The following is a 12,087-nucleotide window of genomic DNA, read 5'->3' as shown; positions in this document are numbered from 1 at the left end:
AGACCCATTAATAGAAATTTGTGATGATGTCAATACAGTAAAACTCATAAAAGCATGCCTGATTTGTTGAAGACAGACAGAAGCGAAGGTTATTACTCTCTCTATAAAGGTTTATTGACTACAGTGAGAGCTGCCTCTACTGTACCTGGATCAGTGACTGTACAGCAGTAAAGAGTGCTGATGCATTGGAGATTTAATCACAAGTGGGGAAAAAGGACAGGTATAGGTCTCTTTTATTCCTAGGGCTAATTACATGGAGAACACCTTATAACACTCAAGTCCATATAGATTATTTCCAATTATAGGTGTCCTCTCTGTAAGTTCACTTAGATCTTAGTGAGACACACACACACACACACACACACACACACACACACACAGGTAAGCTGTGAAAGCAGGAGACGGGGCTATGTGTGTAAAGTTGTGCTACACAGTGTCCTAACTGCGTGAAAGTGTCCGATGCAATGTGGTGTCCGGACGCCAGCTGCCCACGCTGAATCAGTAAAATATGCATTATTTTATGAAAGCAAACCATGAACCTATCCAGCTCATTCTCGCTCCCAACGAGTCAAACACAGCAGCCTCATCAGTGGCCGTAGTTACCCCTCTGGCGTCACTTCTTGAAGTTCTAGAGCACTGAGAGTGAGAAAATTCTGAGGGGGTGGTTGTATGGGTCATAAACTGTACTTTCCCTCGGGATAATGGTGTTTGTTTCTCGTTCGTGAGACAAAAGTCAAGAATTATTTGTTTTTAAGTTGTGTTACAGAAGTAAGTTTGAAAATATGTATATGACATGAAAATTATGTTTAACGTAACTGATGTAACTTACGTCACGAGACTGAATGTCTTTAATTTTAAACCAATGTTTTCTTCCGAGTTGGGAGTGAGAACTCTTTCAATGCGAGCAACAGGAATTTGTGGCTCAAAACATCGTGCCATGGCCAGTTAGGACGATCCAATAGGTTACACTGAAGTCAAGCTGATTTTGCATGCAGTTGAAAAAACAGGGCATTAGGGTTAGGGTTAGAAAGAAAATAATAAACTTGCTGATTTTGTGCCCTCTGAAAATGAGAATACTGAGCTGTTTGGAGGCCAGGACTCGAGAGCGATGTGTGGGGCTTTTTTTCAGCACAAGACAATCTGGAATACTAAGGGTATGAGCTATTGCACTCAGACCAACAACAGACCAAAGAGAACGCAGTCCAGTCAAAAACACACTTTGTACGGGGCACCATTAGCTCAGTTGGTAGAGCGGGCGTCCCATGTACAGAGGCTGTGTCCTGCAGCGGCCCAGTGGGCCCTTTGCTATGTGTCACTCCCTACTCTCATCCTGTTTCCAGTCATCTCTGAGCTGTCCTATCAATAAAGCTATAAAAGGGCAAAAAAATAATTTGAAAAACAAAACACACTTTGTATCAAAGTGACACGTGTATGACAGGGTGAAAACTGGGAAATGAGCCAGACAGCTCGTGGCTGAAAAGGTGCTTCTGTTTTGGTTGACTAGGACATGACAGAGTTTCTTTGGACCCTCTGAGAGAACCAAAGACAATAAGGAAAATAATTAGTTGTTTTTTTGGGGGGTTTTTTCCCCGGGAGCCCTCTGTCTCGTTAGCCTGTTAGTAAACCTTACTAACGTGACTGGAGTTTAAATGTGTGTTTCTGAAAACACAGTTTTAAAAAACACTGAGTATACTGAGGCCTTTGATGTAGAGGTCCATGATAATCAAAGAGTGAGAGGAGGGGCGAGAGAGAAATGACATTGAAGAGATAAAAAAATGAAAGGTGGGAAATATTCAGAAACAGACAAGGAGAAATAAAATAGTTTTAAAATGTTAAAAACAAATAGTAGAGGTCACTCAGTGAGCTCAGGGTCCACTGTTTGAGTCTGGTCGAGGACTCTTGTTGCACGTTATTCCTCATCTCTCTAACTTCCTGCCAGGTCTCCACTGTCTTATTTCTAATGAACACTGTAAAACCTGATGAGTTAGTTGAACTCAAACCATTTGAGGAAACTGATTGCCTTAAACCATTTAAGTTGGCAAACTTAAATCAAATATTTTTCTGTAGTTGAATTGTTTAAGTTCTAGTAACTCAAGTATTTATTGTGACGGTACCTTGGGTAAATTAAGTTACAAGTACCAGTTTTATGGAATTAGATTTGTGCCAAAAGAAACAAACAAAACTTCTTAAATGTCAAACAAAAACAGGAATTTGAGAGAACATAAAACTCATTTCAAAAATAAAACTTAGAACTTGCAATCAAATAATTTGTCAAATAGTGTAAAATATTGGTCTTTTACTCTTCTAATAATGCATTATTTTGTTTACGGTTCCCTCTGCTGGTCTCTCTCCGCTCAGACTTTTGTGCTGACTCTCAGCTTTATGGTCTCTCTGCAGCTCTTTCTCGTTTGCGCTCCCTGACTTTTTGTTTACAGTTTTGGCACAAACAAAATTCTAAGTTTTATTATTGAAATGAGTTTTATGTTCTCTCAAATTCCTGTTTTTGTTTGACATTTAAGAAGTTTTGTTTGTTTCTGTTGGCACAAATCTAATTCCATACAGTTTACTCAGTTCAATGAACTCAAGACTAATAACTATATTTCACTTGTGTGTAACAGTTCTACAAACTAATTTAAAATGTGTTAATTGAATTGATCAGAATTAAATGATAGTAACTTAAATGGCTCTTTTGTCCATAAATGTTACCCTCTAAGTTGAAACTACTGTTTTCTTTGACTACATTTATTACTACATTCTAGTTCTGACGACTCAGTTCATTTGAGGAAATCAATTGCCTTGTAAAATTTGAGTTCTATTAACATGATAAAAACTCAAAATGTGTATCATAACTAAATAGTTTTATTAAGTTGAATGCTTAACTACCAAAATAAAATCAAAACAGACTTGCCTCTCTGGGGCTCAGATCAATCATGGTACAGTATCATCTTAATAGAACTGGTGACACCATACTAATATGCACAGTAAAATGATTAACCATAACTACACTAAACACTTGTCTAAACAAAATAAATCAACTGGCCAACCACATGGTATTTTGTTTAGAAACTGCTGACAACAAATGCTTTACAACAACTTTACTTAATAACTTTACTCCAGCTCATTTTTTAAGGCCTGTAGTTTAGGCCTAAGCTGCTTCCTGCCATCATCCAGGTCAAGGAGGATAACCTGAATGAACTCGAAGAAGCCACTGAGCTTTTCTGGGTACTTCAAATGCAGTGCATACACCAATGCAAACAAAAGTGAATCGGTCCATGATCTATGTGACATGACAACCGTATCTTCAAGAACAATGGACACATGCTGGGTTTCGAAGGGAACTTGAAGCACCTTCTCCTCATTCACCACTGCCACCAGAGCCACTGCTCCCTCCTGGGCGGCTTCCAAGTCATCCTAAAAAAAGGAGAAAGGAATGTCTAAGTGTAATTTTACAAATCAAGCTAATTAAAAGTCTGATGATAAAAACCCATAACATTATCCCTTCCAGATTTTGATAAGAAAGTTTAAGAAAAACTAAAGAAAGAATTTCTAAACTAAAGAAAGAATTTCTAAACTATAACTGACTGGACTAATTTAGGAATGTAGTGTTTCATTGCTAAATCTTATTATAACGCCCATTTGTTGCAATAGTGTAATCTCCAGTTTTTTCTGGCTCAACAATGTTTACAGGTAGTTCAGACCAGAGTGCACACATGACAGATGAGAGATCCTCCTCAGTTCAATAACTTTCTGTAAAGTTGATATATCAACATTCTGTTTTGAGTTTTGTCTTTTAAAGGATTCCCACTTTCATGAGCGAGTTGTTTTTGACGAGCTCCGCCTTTTGGGTCTTTTCTATTGACAAGCGAAATCTCACAACTATCACTCTATGCAGGTTAGTTTTTTTAAAGAATGGATTCTGAAGATGGCCTGCATCAGCAGCCCGAGGAGCAGGATGTAGGCCTCCAAGTGGCATGACATTGGCGTTTTTTTTTCCACTGTTCATCTGATGGAGGACAAACAATCTCTTCAGTCAGATAAACTAAACAAAGTCATACTACCCGGATAGATGGACATTGAAAAAACATCGAACACTGACAGTGAAGACTGGCTAAACACAGACTCTCTTCTTTATTTTATTTGTGGGCCCATTTTCACTTGTTTTTCCATGTATTACTATTTAAAGTTACTGAGCTAAATCCAAGGTTTGATTATTCACTTGTCTATACAAAAGAGATCCAGGAGGCACTGAATGGTTTTCTTTTTGTGGATTTACATATTACTGATACTGTCAAAAAATATAGTTTCTTCTGTTTTCAAAACCTCGTCCGGGTCCAATCTTTCCTCCTAAAGTAAAATGAGTGTCACCTTTACACATGTACCAAATGTACATTTAAAGGGTGCTACACAGTGTTACATTCTGCTAAACTAAGAGTACTTGTGCTAAACTAAGATTACTTGTTAATGAAGTTTATTACCATCATGAGGAAAGAGTCTGTGTCTTCTGGAATCAGATATTGATATTATATTTAAAATATGAATTATTTTCCAGATTTGGAAGCAGATAATCTGTTAAATTAATCTTAATGTGCATGATGAGACTTAATTTAAACCACATGTTAAAAAAGGAAAGCGATCCTCACATGCTCGGATGTTAATTGCATTGAGAAGCAGAACACACAAATACCTTGCATGTTCTGAAGACTTCTGATGAATCCTCCTTCAAGTAGTGTGGTAGGCCGGCCAGGGCTGCTGTTTGAGCTGCACAGATATCATTTTTGTCCTGTTGCACAAACACAGCGTATGCAAGGGATGTTAGTGTTCACTGTTCACATTCAATAATGTAATGCATGAAATAAAAATAAAAGATTACCTGTTCCTCAAATGCCATCATAATCGCTTCCATCTTCTGTCCAAAAGTGCCAGTCTTCCTCTTTTTGTAAAGCTGTAGCAGCTGAGGTGCGTACTTGTCGAGTGAAGCATAGAATATAGATGGCAGACATAGATTTGTGATCCTGTGGAATTCACTGTAGAGCTGCATGAAAAAAAACACTGGCTGAGGAAAAACTCCCAAGAAAAAATCCCTCACCCAGGACGGGCAGATGTGCAATAGATGTTGTGTACAGACAAGAAAAAAAAAAAGACAACACCAAAAGTAATGTGATATTGTAAAACAGGTCTTTTCAAATATAACGGACATGCCAAATAAAACTACTCAAAACTAATGATGACCTTGGTGATATGCATACAGTATTTTTTTTTTCCAAAACTTTATTTATTGAGCTTTTAGAACATTTTAGACAGACACTGTGGAGTACAGCATCAGCCACAAGGGATGCATACAGTATTTTTAAGTATTATTTGTAAGTTTTTACTCACCTGGGCTTCACAAAAGAGTGCAGTAGTTGTAGTTGTGAGTGTCACGAACAATCTTCTTAAAAACCTTGTGCTTCCCCTCAAATCTCATTGTCCACAGATGCACCAGAGGACCAAAGCACTTGATGAGAAAAGGATAATGTTCGATGTAGTGATGCTTTGGTCGCAGTCTTAAGTTGGGGAAGACTTCCTGAAGGAGTTGCCTGTGATCTAAAATCTTGCTGGCCATGTACTGAATGGTATTATCTGTGAAACTATGAGAAACAGCAAGCTCAACTATATCCTTCAATTCCATTAGGATCTCCCATATTTTGTCCCCCTCTGGAACTCTGGAGCCAATGAAAACAGGTAGCAGTCTAAGAAGAGTGTGGTTCTCATGCCCATTCCCACCAATTGTTCCTCGACTAGCAACATTTTGAGGAACTGGGTGAGGGCGGTCAACTTTGTCAGAATGCTGGTAGGGAAAACACAGGATTGCTTTATTCAGCTCCTCCAACGTGAAATATTTTTTTGCCATCAAACCTTTCAAACAGTGTACCAGCTCCACCGGGATCACACCTTCAAACAAGTTGTGGAGGACGTCCGGCAGAAATCCTGTAACGGGATGGAAATAGGAGAGATGATTAGAGAGAACACAACTCTGTTTTACACCATAATTCTCCACAGTTTCATTTGTCTGTATTTCTTGAACCAGGGTATCATGGGAATCTTTTCATCACCTTTCAAAACCACCGGTCACAGCATCTGATTTCTGCATTTCTGTCTGGGTGGCAAGGCAGAATCTGCAGAAATATCTAGCCCTGAAACTCTCACTGAAACCAGCGAGCCCATGGGCTGCAAGGTTATCAGCCACAACAGAGCAGACTGTGCCTTTGAGACAGTCACCAAATGTTTCAATGTAGACACCCAAGTGTTTTTAGATCAGCCAAGAGAGGTGCAAAAACCCTCTCATATCCAAACTGTCGTACATCATTTGCATTGCACAAAAGGGCCAGCGGAGTAGAACGGAGGACTGAGCGATACTGGTATGTTAGCTAATGTCTAGTACACTCCACATACTTTGTGAATTTTTCTCGATGTCCCTAGAGGATTTGCAATTTCAAAATCATCAACACAAAGAATTATTGATAATTTCTCACCCTCATCTGAAAGAAGCAGATTTTCCTGATAGTGGGAGCCATCACAATATGAAAAATACTGTCCAGGCATATGTGATGTTGTTTCTTTGACTTTCTCAAGTACATCAGGTTTTTGCAACAACTGTTGTAAAGATGTGAGAATAGGCACATACATGTAGTTGCGTTGTGATGACTCAATTAGGTATTCTACAGGCTTAACATATGGAAACTTCTCCTCAAAATAAGATTTTCTCCTCTTAACTGTTGAGAGTGATCCCTCAGAGGTAACAGATTTATGCAAAACATTACTCTCAGAAACCGCCTGGACAATCTCACTTACAAGTGTGTCAGTGAAAGAACAGTCATGTTTTTTCAGTATTTTGATAACAGATTCTCGGACAACAGGTTCAGACAGTGAAAACAACTGATCAATGTGTTCAATAATTTCCTGTATTGCCCTCTGTGATACATGGAGAATAGTTTGCATTTTCAGAAAGAAAGCAGCCAGATTGTACTGTAACTGCTCTGCTAATCCCTCAGTGCTAGTGCCTGCTATTGGGGCAGTTTCATCCTAATGTGATAGCTCCACGGAGTCATGTTCAATGTCACTTTCCTGGGAAACACCTGGAACGTTTTGCACTACAACTGCTACATCATTGTCTGATGCATTCTGATGTTCTCTGCATTTGTGTGCATTGTATGTGGAGTAAACATTTGTTTGAAACTTACAAGTCGTAAATGGACATGGCACCATTTCCTTCTTTCTTAAATGTCCCCTTAGATGATTGTACATTTCCCTCTCAACAAATGGCTGCTTAAATTCACAAACAGGGCAATGAAATGCCCGGTCAAACAACAAATCATGATCGTCACCACCTACCACTCTTCTAGCTGAATGATTTCTGGACAAATGAATTTCAGTGAAGTAAATGTGCACATGCAACTAGTATACAGGCAAGGCAAAGGGGAAACCATAGAATACTGGCCATGGTAGAGCCTGTAATGTCTCAATAACTGTTTTTTCAAGCAACTAGAAACTCACATAATTTACATTTCCACATATTTTCATCAAACAATTACGTCTTTCTACAAGTCTGCCTGGTAAACATGTTTTTCTGTCCACTGCAGAAATGTACTTTTCTCACTGACCAAATTAATTGACTTTTATCGGCAGTTATCAGCCAGCAGAGCGGAGATGTTATGGAAAGCGCCAAATGGAGTGAGGCTCCCGCTTGATTAAGTTTAGGGTAGTTACACGGGAAGCCATCTACGTTGTATTTGCAAGCAGTTGAACAGACATACGCAGACTCAGCAGCCGTCTTTCTTCGACGAATTTAACTGCAACAAATAAAAAGCACGACGGATATTTTTTTAACAACGCTGCGTGCTAGCTAACATTAGTGCATAACATTTGAAAAGTGTTAGCTAACGTAACGTTAACTTACCCTCACTCCAGCGCGCACGTTCTGCTTTTTCAATCCAAACAGTCCAATAAACAAACAGCTCGCCGAAGAAAAAAAAGGAAAACTCGAACAAAATCAGTAAGAAAATAACACAACAACGTCACCTCGTCAGCAGGAGAGACACAAGCTGTGCACTGTGGAGCCCACGTTAGGTCACGTCGGCAGGTTACAGGTATCCCATCATGTTTCGTGAGCGACGTAGCGACGTAGTCTTCCTGCCTCCCGCTCCGTCTGCACCATAAACTGTATGGTCTGCACAGGTTCTTTGCAGGTTGAAGTTGGTGGCGGAGTGGCGTCGGTGACGTGTGCAAAAGGTGCAAACACGTTGAGTGCAGACTGTAAAAGGTTGAGTCAGAGCGCTTCACGTTGGGACAGAGTGAAAAAACTAGAGCTGAAAAAACTCAAATTAGCTGCCCAGTACAAATAGAGAGTGTATCTAGTTGTGGTGGGCAATTCTTTTGGATACATCTGCCAATTTCTTAAAATGTATTTAACCTATTTGACAAATATATTTTTTTTACAAAAAATATAATAGCTTGCAATGTTGGGCACTGATAGCTTGACAGACTTATGAGAGCTTAAAAATATATTTTTTTGATGCATTCTGGTTTACTTGTTCACAATAAACTGATTTCTGAACCAAAATGACAATAATAGAATGAAAAATGCTAAATGGCAGCCCATGGTCAACAGGACTTAATTTTTTTTAATAATAGTATAAACACAACTTATAAAAAATGAGTTAGTGGAATGAAATGGAATTACATCACCAACACTTAAATGCTCCAAAACTTTAAGTGCACCCAAAGCAACTGAGTTGTTACGTCAACGTTTCATTTTTGAGTTAGTTTAATTGATGGAAATGAGTGACTCTAACTTTTTTCAGAGTTTGAGTTACGTTAACTTTCTTCTTTTATTCACATGTACTGTTAGGTTTTACATTGAAGGCAAAAATGCCAAAAAATACTTAAAGCTCACAAACCGATGTTGCAAGATACAAAATAACAAGACTGTCTACAGACTTGAGTGGCACAGTGAGTCATTCTGCTTTGAGCTGAATGCAAAGGTCAGCATGCTAACACGTGCACGCTCCTGATGACAATGCTAACATTCTGGTGTAAGGCAGGTTATGTTTTGCATGTTTTGCCGATTTAGTTTAGCATAAGCAAGCTTTGCTTATTAGCGCTAAGCACAAAGTACAGCTAAGGCTGATGGAATGATTATGATTGACAATGTCACATGATAAGGCAGAGGATCACCAAAGCTATAAGACGCCATGCTGCAGTTGGAGTAAAGGTCTGTACCAAATGGAACTCCATCTATATATGATCTTGAAACAATGCACTAAGACTGCTTGGTTTTCTTTAGCAACTTAACTTGGTTAGGTTTAGAAAAACCTTGTGGTCTCGGTTAGAATCACTGTGTTACCTCTCTAACCTCTGTGACCTTGTAGCATGTATGCTACCCTATTAATGCACAGTTTATGTACTAACAGATAGCCACAACATTATTATCTGGGCTAGGATCAGAAAACTAGATTCAGCTCTAGGAGCGGAGAGTGAGACACGGAACACAGTAAGATTTTAGTGACACCATATATTATAATAGTGGAATACCAATAACATTAAATAGAATAACAATAGAAATATGGAATGCAAATACAAATGGCCATTCGAAAAAAACATCAGTATGTACAATTAATTTCGTCAGTAAACATCGGAGGACTCACAGCGCACATATAATTCATGAGCACCTGGTATTCCCAGGCAGTCTCCCATCCAAGTACTAACCAGGCCCAAATGCCAAAGACCAGAGTTCAAACTCTACCGCAATGTAACGGCCCAACGGATTAGTGTCCAATGGGGAAGGGGAAAAGTCCAAGGGTTGGAAGGTGAGTGTGTGTGCTGTGTGTAGGGGCCGTTAGTGAGTTGCGAGGGGCCAAACAATTAGGAAAAGGGAGCGGCTGCCTAAAGGAGCCTCCTACCAGCCTGACCAGAGCAGTGGGGGTTCTGTTGGCTTTTCTCGAGACACAGTCTTCAGGCTTGGTGCCCAGGCTAATTCTCAGCTCGCCATCAACCTGGCCTGTATGGAAAACAGGTCCAATTAAATATCTAGTGTGCACACAACATTCAAGAAATACAACCAATTAACACAGGCTGCATTAAATAAATAGCAGCATCTCAAATTCAATAATTCCAATATTGTACAATATAATCACAGCATGATATATATAAATCGATATAAATCATTAACATAATATTTGTTATATCAAAATATTCATCACAGTACGTCAGTATCACCAAGACAAGCATCCAGACCAAAATGCATAGCAGTACCAGCAACTACCTGGACTGCATGTAAGTGACTAGCTTAAAGAGCTTCAGTACATTCAATTCTTGCCACAAAGATAATACACACAATCATAAAATCACGTCACACTTCTAACACTTCATGTGGCAGGACACATTCAGAGAACTAGGCATACAAGACACTTAATCGCTCCGACAATCAACAGGTAGCGGCTAGGCTAAGCCAACGCCATTCAAATGAATAGCGTTAGCGCGACTCACCAAAGTCCATGATTAAATCAGCATACGGCTCCAGTTCTGAGGTTCAGCGGCTCTGGTAGTCGGCTCCTATGTTTCAACAGTTATTGCATTTAGATCTGGAATGGCTGATGTTGAATTAAATGAACGATGATACGACGTACCTGCAGCAAACATTTCCCCTGCCTGCTCCTCTCGCTACTGCTGGCAGCAAGCCACAGCGGGGTCATGTTACCGCGACTGGTCGCGCTCTAATGACGTGACGTGATGACGTACGGTGCAATCACATGACATCTTACTTTATAAGGGAAAATATTATAAATAAATAAGGGTTTTCCCACCCGGGTTATGTTATGTATGTGATGCAACTATGTCAGTCAGTCAAAAGCAGTCACCCTTAACATTTGGCTTCACTCTGGACATGAACAGCTGTCTCCTGAATCAAAGTCATGTGCTTGTTTAACCTGACTGCCCATCTCCGACCTCCTCCCTATATAGACGTATCACTCTTGACACTACTTCTTCCTCCTTTGCAGCTATAATAATTACTTCAGCCACTAGAGATCACCACCGAATAACAAACGTAAATATGGGTCGTAATAAGATGAACAGGCTCAATATGTTTCACGATATCCATAATAAGTTTCTGAGAAACAAACATTTTGACATTCTCTTCCGAGTGACAGCAGGAGACAAATCACTGAACTGCTGTAAAAAGAATAGACTCTCTGCATATACATGTGTGCAGTCTTGGGGGGTTGATTAACTTCATAATGTATGCCATATGAAAACAAACAAAGCAAGAAGATTGATTGGATGTATACAGTATAAAGATTTCATTCAGGGGGTCCAAGGCTAAGTGTGTGAATGTGTGTGTGGCGAGAATGAGAAAGAAACTTACAGTGCGTCTGAGAGCAAGTAATTGAGGCTACTTATGTGTGATTTGAGAACAGACTTGTTTCTTACATCCTCTGCACTCACACAAACAGAATGTGGGGAAGATAGGGAAATGCCAAAGCCTGCATGGTCAACATGTTAGTACTTCTTGAGGCTATTTTACCTGAACCATTCATAACTGGATCATCTTTGACTTATATTGACATCAATGCAAGCAGTAAATATGTGCTTACTTTACTAACAACCACTTCCCAATTCTTGCAGGTGGGGCTTTAATTCTCAAATCTTTTTTTTTTTGTTCTATCTTCCTATCCCGCATGAGACAAGGTTCATCACCTGCAGCAAGTTGGTTATGTTTTCACCCTAGTGTGTTTGTTGGTTGATTACTGAAAACGTCTGAATGGATTTCCATGACACTTGGAGAGAATGGGTCTCGGCCCAGTTTGGACCCCATTGACTTTTGGTGCAGATCCACATAAAGAGATGGATCCAGGGTGAGTCCAGTGTCACTTTTGTTCATATCTAAGGGAATATTGCATGGATATGATGAAAAAAACAGGCATATTCAGGTGGCTGGTACCTTTGTGTGAGCACATTTCAATGCAGACCTCCCCCCCCCCCCCCAAAAAAAAAAAAACACACAAAAAAATACATTATCTGGTATGGTGGATTTAATATGTTTTATGTGAT

At 39.5% G+C, this 12,087-nt stretch overlaps 1 protein-coding gene across 2 annotated transcripts; it reads right to left on the bottom strand.

The window, feature by feature from the left end:
* Positions 1 to 2,912: 2,912 nt before the first annotated feature.
* LOC115568442 (uncharacterized) lies at positions 2,913 to 10,716 on the bottom strand. Of its 2 annotated transcripts, XM_030395728.1 has the most exons (6): positions 10,665 to 10,716; positions 5,896 to 5,967; positions 5,377 to 5,494; positions 4,871 to 5,032; positions 4,685 to 4,780; positions 2,913 to 3,411 (listed from the first exon to the last, which is right to left on the bottom strand). In XM_030395728.1, the coding sequence occupies exons 4-6, from the start codon at positions 4,901 to 4,903 to the stop codon at positions 3,109 to 3,111; spliced, it is 432 nt and encodes a 143-aa protein (XP_030251588.1). In that variant the 5' UTR covers positions 4,904 to 5,032; positions 5,377 to 5,494; positions 5,896 to 5,967; positions 10,665 to 10,716; the 3' UTR covers positions 2,913 to 3,108. The 2 variants fall into 2 exon arrangements, with proteins under 2 accessions (XP_030251588.1, XP_030251587.1); XM_030395727.1 differs by lacking the exons at positions 5,377 to 5,494; positions 5,896 to 5,967; positions 10,665 to 10,716 and having other exon boundaries at positions 4,871 to 5,245.
* Positions 10,717 to 12,087: the final 1,371 nt, after the last annotated feature.

This window comes from Sparus aurata, chromosome 18 (genome assembly GCF_900880675.1).
Source record: "Sparus aurata chromosome 18, fSpaAur1.1, whole genome shotgun sequence".
Lineage (NCBI taxonomy): Eukaryota > Metazoa > Chordata > Actinopteri > Spariformes > Sparidae > Sparus > Sparus aurata.
This window is presented reverse-complemented; position numbering and strand designations above follow the sequence as displayed.